Genomic DNA, 14,933 nt, shown 5'->3' with positions numbered 1-14,933 from the left:
GTAAGCCATTTAGGACAGAAATGAGAAGGAGTTTCTTCACCCTGAGAGTGGTGAACCTGTGGAATTCTCTACCACAGAAGGCAGTAGAAGCCAATTCATTAAATATATTCAAGAAGGAGTTGGATATATTTCTTAAGGCTAAAGGGATCAAGGGGTATGGGGAGAAAGCAGGGACCAGGTACTGAATTTGGATGATCAGCCATGATCGCATTGAATGGTGGAGCAGGCTCGAGGGGCCGAATGGCCTACTCCTGCTCCTATCTTCTATGTTTCTATGTTTCTATAATAATTATTGATTATGATAGACATATTATAATGCAAAACCCTACAGCAATTATAATGCATATTAATCAAGTGAGATTGTTGGTTGCAATCTATAAGGTTTATGTTATAAAGCTGGGACATTAGAATGTGCTAATGCAGCCTTTTCCCTGTGGAGTGGAAAGATCCATTCGATTTACTGTTTTATTTCTCCTGACAGTAACTCCCAGTTCCCTCCTCCCCCCAGCTCCCCGTGTTGGAGCTATTTGATCTAAGCACTGCTATTCGATCTCACTTACACCATGCACAGCTGTTCCGTCCTTGCATTCCCTCAGCATGTCTCTGCCACCACAGCAGCCGCGGTCCCAGTCTCCTCTGCCATGTGCTCATGCCCTCCGCTCTGCCTGCTGTCTTTGGTCCTCTTCTTCCTACCCCTGGGGTCAACTTGCCCCGACGGCTGTGTCTGTAAGGACACGTACACCATAGACTGTCGGGACCTGGGGCTCTCCGACCTGCCCGCCGGTGCCTTCCCTCTGGTGATCAGGAAGATCTTGATGAGCAACAACCAAATCCAGGAGATCCCGGCTGATTTCTTCATGTACTACGGAGACTTGGTCTACCTGGACCTCAGCAACAATTCTCTCTCCTCCATCAGCAAGGGGACCTTCAGCACGACCAAGCTGATTTATTTAGACTTGCGATACAACAACTTCTCCCAGCTGAGCTCAGGTGCGTTTAGCTCAGCGCACAGGCTGATTATGTTACGGCTGGGGAACAATCCAAACCTGGAGCAGGTGGACGAGAAAGCCTTCCAGAGTTTGAACGTGCTGCAAGTGCTGGAGCTGAACGACAACGCGCTGGAGGTTCTGAGTGTCACGGCCCTCAGCTCCTTACCGTCCCTTCGGACTGTGCGGCTGGAGGGCAACCCCTGGCTCTGTAACTGTACTTTCGCTAATCTTTTCCTCTGGCTGAGAGACAATGCTGAAGTTCTTCCTACAGGTTAGTGTCGCCCTGTGAATCACTGTCCCCGCTGCTGCTGCAGTTCAGGTTAAGCAAGCGTCTTTCAGTAATGAGCATCAAATTCATCCGATCTCGGTTGATTCCGGAGATGAGGGGGTTGACTTATGAGGAAAGGTTGAGTAGGTTGGGCCTCTACTCATTGGAATTCAGAAGAATGAGAGGCGATCTTATCGAAACATATAAGATTGTGAGGGGGCTTGATCGGGTGGATGTGGGGAGGATGTTTCCACTGATGGGTGAGACTAGAACTAGGGGGCATAATCTTAGAATAAGGGGCTGCCCTTTCAAAACTGAGATGAGGAGAAACTTCTTCACTCAGAGGGTAGTAAATCTATGGAATTTGCTACCCCAGAGAGCTGTGGAAGCTGCGACATTAAATAAATTTAAAACGGAGATAGACAGTTTCCTAGCTGATAAGGGAATTAGGGGTTACGGGGAGCGGGCAGGGAAGTGGACGTGAGTCTAGCTTCGGATCAGCCATGATCCTATTGAATGGCGGAGCAGGCCCGAGGGGCCGTATGGCCTACTCCTGCTCCTACTTCTTATGTTCTTATGTTTATGATATTTGTCATAGTGGCTAGAACAACGCGAAGCATGAAGAGAAATATATATCAGGATTAAAATTTAGTCAATTAATCACAGGCAGCAATCAGTAGGAACGCTAAAATTCATTTCTGTTTCCCTGGGCTAGACTAGGATAAAATCAGCCAGGGTTCCTGCTCCCAATCGCAGTCTGGTGACTCATAGGAACAGGAGTAGGCCATTCAGCCTCTCGAGCTTGTTCCCCTATTCAATGAGATCATAGCTGACTCCTGCTGGAAAGTACACATGTGGGGTCCTCGGGTGAGGACGGGATCGGGTTGGGATGAGATAGCTTCTGTGGTCAAGTAACTTCACCATCTAGGCTGGCTCAGGGAGAACGACCACCCGGGCGCAGTACTGGAGGACCCCCGGCTCCTGGAGGACTCATGCCCCAGCCAGGAGCCCGCAGCGCCGTCAGAGGAGGGGAGAAAATAAATAACATTGATATACGTACTCGTCAGTAGGATTGGGATCGGTAATTCCAGGAATCGGCAACGGAATGGAAATTAATATTAACAGATTAATATGTACTGAAGTATTACCGTGCGCTGACCTAGAGGTTCTGGTGGAAATCAGATTGTTATTTAAATGATTTTTTGAACAAAATATTGGAAGCAATTTTGTATGTGTGTGAGTGTCTGTCTTTGTGAGGCGGGGGTTAGGAATGAGAAACACTGAGCTCTCATAACTTGGTCAGTCCAAGTTCCTAACGTTTTCTTTGAGGGTTCCCAGATGGCTTGGTTAGCTCAGGGTTGAATAGCTAAGCCCGAAGGTTCAGGTTGAATCCCAATCCCATCCTCTGAGCCAGGGTGGCAATAGGGCTGCTTCAATGGGCCTCAGCAGTCACTGCACCTCTGGATTGAAGGTTAGCCAGGGTTCCTGATCCTGATGGTTATTCACCTACTCCTGCAGGGTGTGGGTGTCTGAACATTGGATGAGGACAGGGTCAGGCTTCACTGTGATGCCTCCCACAGTTAAACAGTCTGCTTGCTCTCGCTGCCGAGGCTCACATATAGAGAATGGCTTCAGGACATCTACCAGTATCCACGGAAACGTATCCCAGCTTCTTCAGGGTTTGAACCAGGTTCTTGTTTGTCTGCATAGTTCAGTACCACATCAGGCCATGCACTTTGCCATTAAGCCACTGATTTGTCGTTAACCTTCCAATCCAGCCTGTGAGGTCTTCAACTCAATTCAGAAAGTAAATAATTGTTCTGCCGAGTGCAGTAGCTGGGCTCGCTTCTCAAGGTCTTTACAGGTGCTTTGAAGAGGTGAAACAGAGGGTTAAAATTTAACACTATTGCTGGATTTGAATAGGATCAAGAGGAGTTCCAGGACCTTTTCCTGGTCTTAAAGTCTTTTGTCCTCTTCTTTCTCGCTATTCACTGACCCCTGCCGGATGTGTGCGTGTGTGTGGACATCGGCCTTCTCCCCCACCCCGTCCCCCAATCCACGGGCACTGACCCCTGCCGGATGTGTGCGTGTGTGTGGACATTGGCCTTCTCCCCCGCCCCGTCCCCCAATCCACGGGCACTGACTCCTGTTGGGGTACGGCGCCTCAATTACCTGTCCAAGCAGGGCGGTAGAATTCCCCTCAGCTGGCCTGGGTTAAGGAGGGGGAAAACATCAGCTCGAGTTCCCGCTCCTGATCGCTAGCCAGTGACCTGCTGGAAAGTGTGGGTGTGGGTGGGTGTCGGGCAAGAACAGGATTGGGCTAAACTGTGGTGCAGTCCTCGGTTGATCAGCCTGCTGAGGCTCACGGTCTAGGCTCACACTCGAAGAATGGGCATTTGGGTGAGATACTAGAGGATGGTTACTGCACACAGAACAACACCGCAGCATTTACAGAGGAGGAGCGGAGAAAACTGAAGGGGAAATGTTGCTGTTTTAAATAGATGTCAAACTGGATAAGAGAATATGGGGCTGCACTGTGGCTCCTGATTGTTAAACGATTCCTGTTTGTAATGTACAACTCCCCACCCCCCAGCCAAGCTCAGCACTCTCCCTGGCTCTCCAACCCTTCACTCTACTCCTGTTCTTCCCATAATAGCAAGAGGATGATGTTCTTATGAATAAAATCATATATATCTGGGAACGTCAGGAGAGGTTTGAAGGGCAGCATTCATTGAGAATATTTTTGGTAACATGGTCTCCTTTGGATGTTCTGAGATGGGATAAAATTGGAATGGGGAGCAATTAAAAAATCATGTTGTACTGATTGCTGTCTGCTTATCGTGAAGGGTTAAAGGAATTTGGTAATGGTTACTAGTGAGGGAACTTCAGAATAAAGTGAGGGAGTTAGAGATGACAGAAATATTCTGAGGGTAAAATTGGCTAATGGCAGGCTGATCGCGAATTGGCCACCCAATTTACACTGCCCCTGAAGTCAATCAGGTGGGTATAAAACGTGCTGCCAATTCGCTATCACCTCTTTCACACTTTCACCGAAGACCAATTTCAGCTCCAGAGTGTTGAAAGAGTATTCAACTAAGGGCGCCATCACAACACAATCCTGACATCCACATCTTGCTAGCAGGAGTTACTAGATAGCGATCAGGAGCAGGAGTCCTGGGATGCTGAGGCCTTTTGTAGCAATCCCATTGCTGGCCCCAGGTGAGACTAGCTAACTCAAACCAAGGCAGAGATCAAACACTGGTCTCTCTTGGTCTGTGTGGCTCAGGGACTCGCTGTTCTAAACAACTGAGGTGTCAGGCAGCGAGTGGACAGTTACTCACCAGTTTGCAAGCACTCGCACAGTGTGTAGCTCCTGGAGAGTAGAAAGACAGCACCCTAGAATAAAGTGGAAAATGAGTGGACTCTGGTCTAATATTTCCAATAACAAAGCACAGTAATGACAGCAAGAGAACATTTATCTTGTCTAGACAACAGAAGTTAATGAATAATGAGGTATTAAACTGACACGTTTAGCTGAACAGTTAATGGATTGATGCTTGGATGACTGAAAATAGAGTCAATTAACTCGATGAGAGTGTATACAAGGGTGTACACAAGGAGTACATTCTGACATTGTACTCAATGAAGAAATAAATGACTTTATTATTGCTTTTTGTGTTGATCAAGGTGAGGGATGTTAGTTCTGGGGGCATGAGGACCTTCCCATTTTAGATGCCCGCTGTTGACAAACTACACGACAAAACAACAACTTGTATTTATATAGCGCCTTTAACGTAATAAAACGTCCCAAGGTGCTTCACAGGAGCGTTACCAAACAAAATTTGACACCAAGCCACATAAGGAGATATTAGGACACGTGAGAGGTAGGTTTTAACAAGCGTCTTAAAGGAGGAGAGAGAAGTAGAGAGGCGGAGAAGTTTAGGGAGGGAATTCCAGAGCTTAGGACTCAGGCAGCTGAAGGCGCGACCACCGATGGTGAAGCGATTAAAATCGGGAATGTGCAGGAGGCCAGAATTGGAGGAGCGCAGAGATCTTGATGGTGTTATAGGGCTAGAGGAGGTTAGAGTTAGAGATGGGCGAGGCCATGGAGGGATTTGAAAACAAAGATGAACATTTTTTAATTGAGGCGTTGCCGGACTGGGAGCCAATGTAGGTCAGCAAGCACAGGGGTGATGGGTGAACGGGACTTGGTGCGAGTTAGGACACAGGCAGCAAGTTCTGGATGACCTCAAGTTTATGAAGGGTAGAAGATGGAAGGCCGGCCAGGAGAGCGTTGGATTAGTCAGGTCTAGAGGTAAGAAAGGCATGGCGGAGGGTTTCATCAGATTAGCTCAGGTAGGGACAAAGAAAGGCGATGTTACAGAGGTGGAAGTAGGCGGTGATGGAGAGAATATGGGGTCGGAAGCTCATCTCAGGGTCAAATAAGACGCCAAGGTTGTGAACAGTCTGGTTCAGCCTCAGACAGTGGACAGGGAGAGGGATGGAGTCGGTGGCTGGGGAACGGAGTTTGTGGCAGGGACCAAAAAAAATGGCTTTGGTCTTCCCAATATTTAGTTGGAGAAAATTATTGCTCATCCAATACTGGATGTCAGACAAGCAGTCTGACAAATCAGAGGCACTGGAGGGGTTAGGTGCTGGTGAGGTAGAGCTGGGTGGCATCAACATACACCTGGAACGTGATGTTGTGTTTTTGGATGATGTCACCAAGGGGCAGCATGTAGTTGAGAAATAGGAGGGGGCCAAGGATCGATCCTTGGGGGACACCAGAGGTAATGGTGCGGGAGCGGGAAGAGAAGCCAACGCAAGTGATTCTCTGGTTATTATTCAAGAAGGAGTTAGATATATTTCTTAAGGCTAAAGGGATCAAGGGATATGGGGAGAAGGTAGGGACAGGGTACTGAATTTGGATGATCTGCCATGATCTCATTGAATGGCGGAGCAGGCTCGAGGGGCCAAATGGCCTACTCCTGCTCCTATCTTCTATGTCTATGTCTATGACTGGATAGATAGGAATGGAACCAGGCGAGTGCAGTCCCATCCAGCTGGACGACAGAGCAGAGGCATTGGAGGAGGATGGTGTGGTCAACCGTATCAAAGGCTGCAGACAGGTCGAGAAGGATGAGGAGGAATAGTTTACCACTGTCACAGTCACATAGGATGTCATTTGTGACTTTGATAAGGGCCGTTTCAGTGCTGTGGCAGGGTGGAAACCTGACTGGAGGGGGTCAAACATGGAGTTTGGAGAGGAAAGGGCGGTAGTTTGCAAGGACAGAGAGGTCAAGGATGTTTTTTTGTGAAAGGGAGTGATGACAGCAGATTTGAAGGGGAGGAGGATAGTACCTGAGGAGAGGGAATCGTTAACAATAACAGCTAACATGGGGGCCAGGAAGGGAAGTTGGGTGGTCAGCAGTTTGGTGGGAATAGGTCGAGGGAGCAGGAAGCGGATCTCATGGACAAGTTGAGCTCGTGGAGGGCATGAGGAGGGATAGGAGAGAAACTGGAGAAAGATGCGAGTTCAGGGCTGGGGCGAGGGGAACAATGGGGAAGTTTGGCTTGGTGGGCTAGGGGAAGGGAGGGAAGCGGCAGAGGCCACTGAATGGATGGTCTCAATCTTAGTGACAAAGAAGTCTATGAGCTCTTTGCACGTTATTGGAGCTGAGGGTGGAGGGGGCAGGGGAGAGGGGTTTAAGATGATCCTGCAATAATGAGCAGTTTTGGCAGAGGACAGCAGGACCCAAAAGTGCTTAATGTAATCCAACTAGATCTGGCAATGAATGGCTAAACCAATTGTCCACCATAAACATTCAAGTCTGCGTTCCTTGGACTTAAGGGAGTGGCGATGAGGGCCGTAGCAGGGAAGTGACCAGGTTGAGAGAGAGTAATGCTTTTAATGGGACAAGGGCATCTAAGGTGGAGGTGAGGGTGTGATTGGGCAGATCAGTACCTTCAGAAATGTTGTGGTGAATGGAGAGCCAAAGGCTAGACAGTTGGGAATTTAAAGGTGCCATTGTAATGACTTGGGGGCGAGTTTTTTCCAGGGGCGGACATAGAAAGAAGTGGGGTGTGAGTGGAGAGGGATACACTGTCAGACAGCCGCATGCAGTGTAAAGCTCCCTCTACACGGCTCCAACAATGCGCCTCAGCCCCAAATCTAGAACAGCACCCCTCACTGCACCAGTGTCACAATTTTCCATATCCCCAATCAGCCATTTTGTGACCTCCCTGAGTAAGATTGGGAACCAGACAGTGAAAGCTCCACAGAAACATAAAGAGCTGGGGAAATAAGACTGTTAAAAAAATTATCTACTCGACGCATTTGGTCGCACTCTTTTTCTCTAAGTTAGAAGGTTGCGGGGCCAAGCACATAGTCTAGATTACTGCCTCGGTGCAGCACTGAGGGAGTGCCGCACTGTCAGAGGTGCTGTCTTTTGGATGAGGTGTTAAACTCAGGCCCCATTCAGCTGGACATAAAAAAAATCTCGTCACTATTTGAAGATGATCAGGAAGTTCTCCTGGTGTCCCGGCCAATCTTCAACCACAGATAAAATATAAATTAACACATCCTTCATTTTATCTGCTCTTTGTGCAATCATGCTGTGTGCGATTGACAGCCATGTTTGTCGAAATAACAACAGTGATTGTATTTAAAAAGTAATTCAATGGCTGAGGACTGCTCGGTCATGTCCTGTGGCTGTGATAAGGTGCTATAATTGAGGTGTTCAAGATGATTAAAGGAGTTGATAGAGAGAAACTATTTCCTCTGGTGGGGGGAGTCCAGAACAAGGGGGCATAATCTTAAAATTAGAACCAGGCCATTCAGGGGTGATGTCAGGAAGCACATCTTCATACAAAGGGAAGTGGAAATCTGGAACGCTCTCCCCCAAAAAGCTGTTGAGGCTGAGGGTCAATTGAAAATGCTAACACTGAGATTGATAGATTTTTGTTAGGCAAGGTTGTTAAGGTATATGGAACTAAAGCGGATAGATGGAGTTACGATACAGATCAGCCATGATCCAGTTGAATGCAGAACAAGTTCAAGGGGCTGAATGGCCTCCTCCTGTTCCTATATAAATGCAAACTCTTCTGTAAAATATTTTTTTCCCTGCTTTCTTTCCCCTTCCTCTCCTCAAGGTGCTGACTCTTGCTGGGGGTGAATGTGCCCACTGCCCTCTGGTACTGGTCCAAGTGACCATTCTTCTTGCGTGATGCCTAGATAGTGAAGGTCAGTTAGCTACTTGCCCGTGGAGGCACCAAATCCACGCTCTCTCTCTCTCGCACCCAACCTACTAACTCATCACCGGCCAAGATGGCCTGTACTAAACCAGGCATTGCAGTCATTCACTAAGCCATCCAATCAGAGATGGATCAATGCATGGACCTACAGGGCACGTGCCCAGGGGTCTACGGAGCGTGTGGCCAGGGGTCTATGGGGCGTGTAGTCAGGGGCCTACGAGATCTGTGCCCAGGGGCCTACGGGGCGTGAGGTCAGGGGCCTACGAGATCTGTGCCCAGGGGCCTACGGGGCGTGTGGTCAGGGGCCTATAGGGACCCCAGCTAAATATGGGGCCCGGTGATCTCCCAGACACTGCAGCGAGCGAGCAACCTGGGACTTTGTGCGTCGCACCTGTGGTTTGCACCCGCCTCCCGGTTCTCGGAACGTCTCACAGGAAAGGCGCAACAGCTCCTGCTGCCAAACTCTTCCCGCTCCCAGCCTCATGGCGACTGCTGCAGTGGGACAGTGACCTGGTTCTCTTCCTGTTGCTCTGCAGGTAAGTAACTTTTGTTGTGAAGCATGTTGTTTTGTGGGACACAATTTTCTGCTATCTCACTTTAAATGTTAATGTAAGTGGGCTGGCTGTTAACAGGTTAAACTGAGAATGTGGATATTCAGATTAAACTCTGTAGCGGGAATAAGGTAGAGCAGCAAAACACCTGCTTTAAATACACAAAGTAGTGGCTTGAAAACTCTCCTTTTTCATAACAGGAAATGCTGGAAAAACTCAGCAGGCCAGGCAACATCCGTGGAGAGAAAATAGAGTCAACGTTTCGGGTCAAACCCTTTGTCAAGACTGGAAAGGCCAGGCTGGGAGAGAACAAAAGAGAAGTGAAGAGGCATTAAGAGGTATTCAAAACGAGACGAGATGGTGATAGGACTAGTGGAGACAAAAGACGGCTCTAGATTAGGTGTGAAATGCGCTGGCAGAATGGGAGACAGCTGCCATGTGGGAGAGAAAAGAAAGGGGGGGAAAGGGCCAAAACAAAGGTGTGGATAAAAAATAAGTAAAAATGTAATGGGGGCCGAGGTTATGATCTGAAATTGTTGAACTCGATATTGAGTCCGGAAGGCTGTAAAGTGCCTAATCGGAAGATGAGGTGCTGATCCTCGAGTTTACGCTGAGCTTCCGTGGAACAATGCAAGAGCCCGAGTACGGTGAAGTCTGAGTGGGAATGGGGCGGTGAATTAAAATGACAGGCGACCGGAAGTTCAGGGTCATCCTTACGGACTATGACCCCGAACTTCCGGTCACCTGTCATTTTAATTCACCGCCCCATTCCCACTGTCATTGCATTGTTCCACGGAAGCTCACCGTAAACTCGAGGAACAGCACCTCATCTTCCGATTAGGCACTTTACAGCCTTCCGGACTCAATATCGAGTTCAACAATTTCAGATCATAACCTCGGCCCCCAGTACATTTTTACTTATTTTTTATCTACACCTTTGTTTTGGCCCTTTCCCCCCCCCTTTTTTTTCTCTCTCCTACATGGCAGCTGTCTCCCATTCTGCCAGCGCATTTCACACCTAATCTAGAACCGTCTTTTGTCTCCACTAGTCCTATCACTATCTCGTCTCGTTTTGAATACCTCTCAATGTCTCTTCACTTCTCTTTTGTTCTCTCCCAGCCTGACCTTCAGTCTTGACAAAGGGTTTGACCTGAAACGTTGACTCTATTTTCTCTCCACGGATGTTGCCTGGCCTGCTGAGTTTTTCCAGCATTTTCTGTTGTTATTTCGGATTTCCAACATCTGCAGTATTTTGCTATCTCCTTTTTCATATTTGGTTACACAGACTGCGGGGGTGCGGAGAGGCCGGAGAGTACCTCAGGGCTCCTCACTGTTAAGTGCATTCATTAACTAATCATTAAAACCATAGCTACCGCTGACGGATCACCAACAAAGGCGTAAGACAAGGTGACAGAGTTAATCAACGAAAATACTCCTTCCCTTTTCGATGCTCCGGGTGTTTGGAGCATCGACTGTTGGGAACAATGCACTAGTTTATTTTCCACTAAATGTGATTCTCCTAACCCCGGGCTTTGTGTGTTCACATTGGAAAATATCAGAAATAGATTCAAGCACGGATCAGTCGATACTTGTTGGCAGATCTGCTTTCACTGAATGAGACGTCTTTAACCCCTTAATGTACAGATGCCGATGGAGAGAGGTTTTCCCCAGTACCTGTGCCATATTTCCCACTTACTTTTCTCATGGTCCGTATTCTCCAGAAGCAAACGAACCTGCAAATATAAATATTTACCCAGAGACAGTGAAGTTTGTGATCAGTTTAATGATGATGTCATGCTATTGGTACGATGCGAGATAGGTACCTGCTTACAGAAATGCAGAGCACACTGACTTGAGTTATACTCTCAGTTCCACTTTGCCAGCATTAAGCAGTGAGATTCCCTGCAAAACTGCACCAGGACTGTTTGTATGTACTCCAGAAAACTGCAGAATGACGTGGATATTAAACACAAGCCAAGCTCACTGGTTCTATCAGCCTTCACGTGGCAATCTGATTATCAGTTCACCAAGATGAGCGCTGGTTCAACTTTGAGGGCGAGAAATTCATTATCGCCCAGGAATGGGCGCTAACTTTGGAAAAGTTTGAGATTTAGCGCCAGGCGCTAACGAATCTCGCTGCACGCAAAATTCATTGTCATCACTCAAAGAAAGGATGGGAGTGCTAAATCAAGCACTAATGGCCTAGCTCAGTGACGTTAAACTCAAAGCACTAACCAATATCATGTGCACTCTAATCGCAAGTTATCATTGCCACAGGCCCTTTCCAGTTCTTAAAGGGGAGGTTCATTGATGCTGCAGAACTTCATTCTCAGCATTGCTGGCTATGAGCCTGTGTCAGCAAGCAGGAGCAGACCATGCCCACGGAGGTGGACGACTCAAACAGGTTTCATGATGGCAGATCCATGCCCCAGGGAGAGAGCCCGCAGATTTTTGGAGAGATGGAGGGCGGTGCTCTACCCGAAATGTGGCTGGACGCCCCTGCCACAAGTCTTCAGTGCCATGTGGAAGGAGGTTGCCCATCAGGTCTCGGGCAGCATTGTGGTCCCCAGGACCCACACACAGTGCAGGAATAAATTTAACGACCTCACTCGGGTGGTCAGGGTGAGTCAATGCTTCAATAAATGCTCCATACCACCATCTGAACCACAGTCTGCACACACTGCCCAACGCACCACACCCCCAGCACTCACCCATCAACAATCTCTACCTACCAACACTCACACCCACATTGCATACCTTTCACACAATTTCAGCTATTCAACTATGGCAGGCACATCACCCAAACACATTGCTCCACACTCACTCACACACTTTCCTTTCTCCTGCAGGCCAAGGTGGCTCACAACAGGAGGGAGCAGGAGAACACAGGCGGGGGCCAATCCGATACCCAACCACTGTCTGCGCTGGAAAATAGAGTGCTGGAGATTATTAGGCGCCAGGTGGTGGGCGCCTTGGCCACCAGTGACATTGACCCCCTTGGGGACAACAACGGTATGTTCATCCCTACTCCTTCTTCTCACATCCCACTTCCCCCTCACACCACAAGCCTTTCGCACCTTCCAGCTAATCATGCTGCACACATGCCTTTCTCCCTTCCTGCCCCTCCCCTCACCTTAACCCAACTCTTGTACCTTTATGCTTTCAGATAATGAGCAAGCGCCTGAGCAGCCTGTCCCTGAGGGCACCGTAGAAAGCAAGGCAGGCGAGGAGGAGGAAGAACACAGCGCGTCACTGCGTGTCTCACCCGTAGGCATCAGCTCAGATACTGGCACTACGCGTTCTTTAGAGGCTAGTATAGTAGTGGGATCTGCACAGGGTGAGGCACCAGGGACAAGCGGGCTGCAGCAAGGCCAGGGGGAGAGGGTAGCTTGGGGACCAGCTCCCCGGAGGGCCAGTTCACGAACGAGTTCTTCTGCACAGGACTCAGATAAGGACCTCGATGGGGAGGACTTTAGAAGAAGGGTGATGGGCATGCACCCGGAGATAATAGGTGCAATGACAAAGGTGTTTGAGAGCCTGTTGGCAATGGTAAGGAGCGTGGAGGAGTCCACCTCCAACATTGCACAAGGCTCTGCGCACACCATGGAGCCCATCATTTCCAGTCTGCAAAGGATGGTGGACTCCCTGAGAGACCGTGGCGACCCAGACCTGACGCCGCGTGTGATGGGCAATCTAGCAGCTTCCATTGCAGCACAGGTGGAAGCGATGCAATGTCTTAGTGCTGTAATGCAGTCTATGCTTGGTGGCATCCAATCTCAGACTGCTCTCATGCAGTCTCAGCTTGATGCCACGCAAGCTCTGACTGCAGCCATCGTGGCTGGGTCTACCACCATCGACCGGGGGCTTTCACAGAGTCGCAGCAGGCCAGCAATCTGTGCTCCAACAGATTGCTAGGGATGCTGAGGTGCAGCCCCGGGGGAGTGGTAGTGGGTCAGTGGAGCAGGAAGCTGCTCTCCTCTCTCGGGATGACCGCATTCCTGCTCCCACCACTGCCACTCCGCCATTGTCCTTGTCACTGCCTGTCATCCAGCCAGCCCAGACTGCTGCCGCCCATGCTGAGGTGGTGCAGTCTATAGCCGGGCCTTCCAGGTCCAGAGCTGGTCGGGGAGGACGTCCAGCAAGGTCACCTGAAGTCTCCCGCACGGGCACTCAGCAGCCTTCCATCAGCCGTGCTGCAGCCACTGGGCCAACACTTTGTAGGAGCACTAGAGTAGGCACAGGCACAGTAACGCGAGGCACTAAAGGATTGCTCAAGGGTGAATAGTAAATATTGTTGTTGTAAAGATGTGTTCACTGATTATCAATAAATTTATTAATTCACTTTGGATAATTTTGTCATGTCTCTCATTTCAGCTCTGTGCTGTGATGTGGCCTGCGACAGGGATGGAATGATGGGGATGTGGTGAGCAACGGGGATCTGGGGTTGAATTTACTGGAACCGCAGTCTGATGAGGTGCTCACAGACCGCCCTTCTGGAAGGCCGATTGAGTGGCTGCCTTCTCCCTCGCTCCTGTTCCTCCTCCTCATGTTCCTCATCCTCCTCCTCCTCCTCTTCTCCCTCTTCCTCCTCCTGAGGTGGTCCCGCAATCCCTGCTGGCAAGGGCTGGGCCCTCGTGAGGAGAATGCAGCGCACCATGACGAAATGGGACACCCTCTCCGGCGAGTACTGGAGGGCTCCTCCCGAGTGGTCAAGACAGCGGAACTGTTGCTTGAGCACCCCAATGATCTGCTCAATGATGTTCCTGGTGGCAGCATGGCTCTCATTATATGAGTGCTGTGCAGGGGTGTTGGGATTGCAGAGGGGAGTCATGAGCCAGGTGGAGAGCAGATACCCCTTATCTCTGACCATCCAGCCGCAAGCTTGATTTGGAGGCTGGAAGAGTCTGGCGCAGGATGAAGGCATCATGGTTGCTGCCATTTGATTTGGTCCCAATTTCCTCTTCTCAAGAAGACACGAGAGTGGAAATTCTGTGATTGTTTTGATGCAAACCCAGTGAAATTCCAGTGAGGGGGGGGTGTCAGAAAATAGGGGTGGGACCCAGATACACCAGCCTGGGCACTTCTGGAGGGACAGGGGATTGAGGGCCAGGTTTGGTGGGCCTAGTCGGTGGCCTTTTTGCTTGCTGTATAAAAATATTTATGTTCATTTCTTCAAGGCTTTGATGCAATCCAGTGCTCCTTGCCCAGGGATATGAGGAAGATCACACTCAACGAGTTATCTGACAACAGCTTCATTGAGTGCGAGTTCTCACTGACTCTGACAGACTACATGATTATCTTTTTCTCTGGGGTTTGTGTCTCCATCACTGCCATTACAACCAGCTTCTTCTTGGCCAATATAGTTCAATGTTTCCAGAGACTGGGATTATTCAAAGAAGGTGATGATGATGATGATGAAGAGGATAATTAATAGCAAGAAACAGACACCAAAAGAACACTGTAAATCATTTTTTCCTACATTTTTCAATTGCAAAGAAGATGTGTTTCTACTTAAATATAAAGTTGCATATTATGATGTAATATATTAATTAGTAAGATGTATGCCTCTGTTGGTAACATTGAAAATATTAAAAAGATTTTGTTTTTCTAATTCAGGTTTGTGAGGTTGCCTTTCATTTGTTTGAACATAGGATCAGGAGTAGGCCATTCAGCCCCTCGAGCCTGTTCCTCCATTCAATTAGATTGTGGCTGATCTGTATCTGAACTCCATTTACCTGCCTTGGTTCTAGGTAATCTCAGGAATTGCTGGTTAAAGCTGGTTCTTTCACCTCCAGGATTTTATACACCTCCGTAGGCCCGCCATGACATTTCTCACAGTGAGGCAGAAGTCAACAAAGTGTACACAAGACC

The 14,933-nt window shown here is 48.8% G+C and overlaps 1 protein-coding gene across 1 annotated transcript; it reads left to right on the top strand.

Moving 5' to 3' along the window:
* The first annotated feature begins 563 nt into the window (after nt 1-563).
* lrrc38b (leucine rich repeat containing 38b) lies at nt 564-14,673 on the top strand. The gene is made up of 2 exons (XM_085967572.1): nt 564-1,260; nt 14,240-14,673. The coding sequence occupies exons 1-2, from the start codon at nt 564-566 to the stop codon at nt 14,491-14,493; spliced, it is 951 nt and encodes a 316-aa protein (XP_085823698.1). The 3' UTR covers nt 14,494-14,673.
* The last annotated feature ends 260 nt before the right edge of the window (nt 14,674-14,933 follow it).

The sequence above is a fragment of the Somniosus microcephalus genome, chromosome 25 (assembly GCF_052327205.1).
Source record: "Somniosus microcephalus isolate GS21.2 chromosome 25, FLI_Smic_1.0, whole genome shotgun sequence".
Taxonomy (NCBI): domain Eukaryota; kingdom Metazoa; phylum Chordata; class Chondrichthyes; order Squaliformes; family Somniosidae; genus Somniosus; species Somniosus microcephalus.
This window is presented reverse-complemented; position numbering and strand designations above follow the sequence as displayed.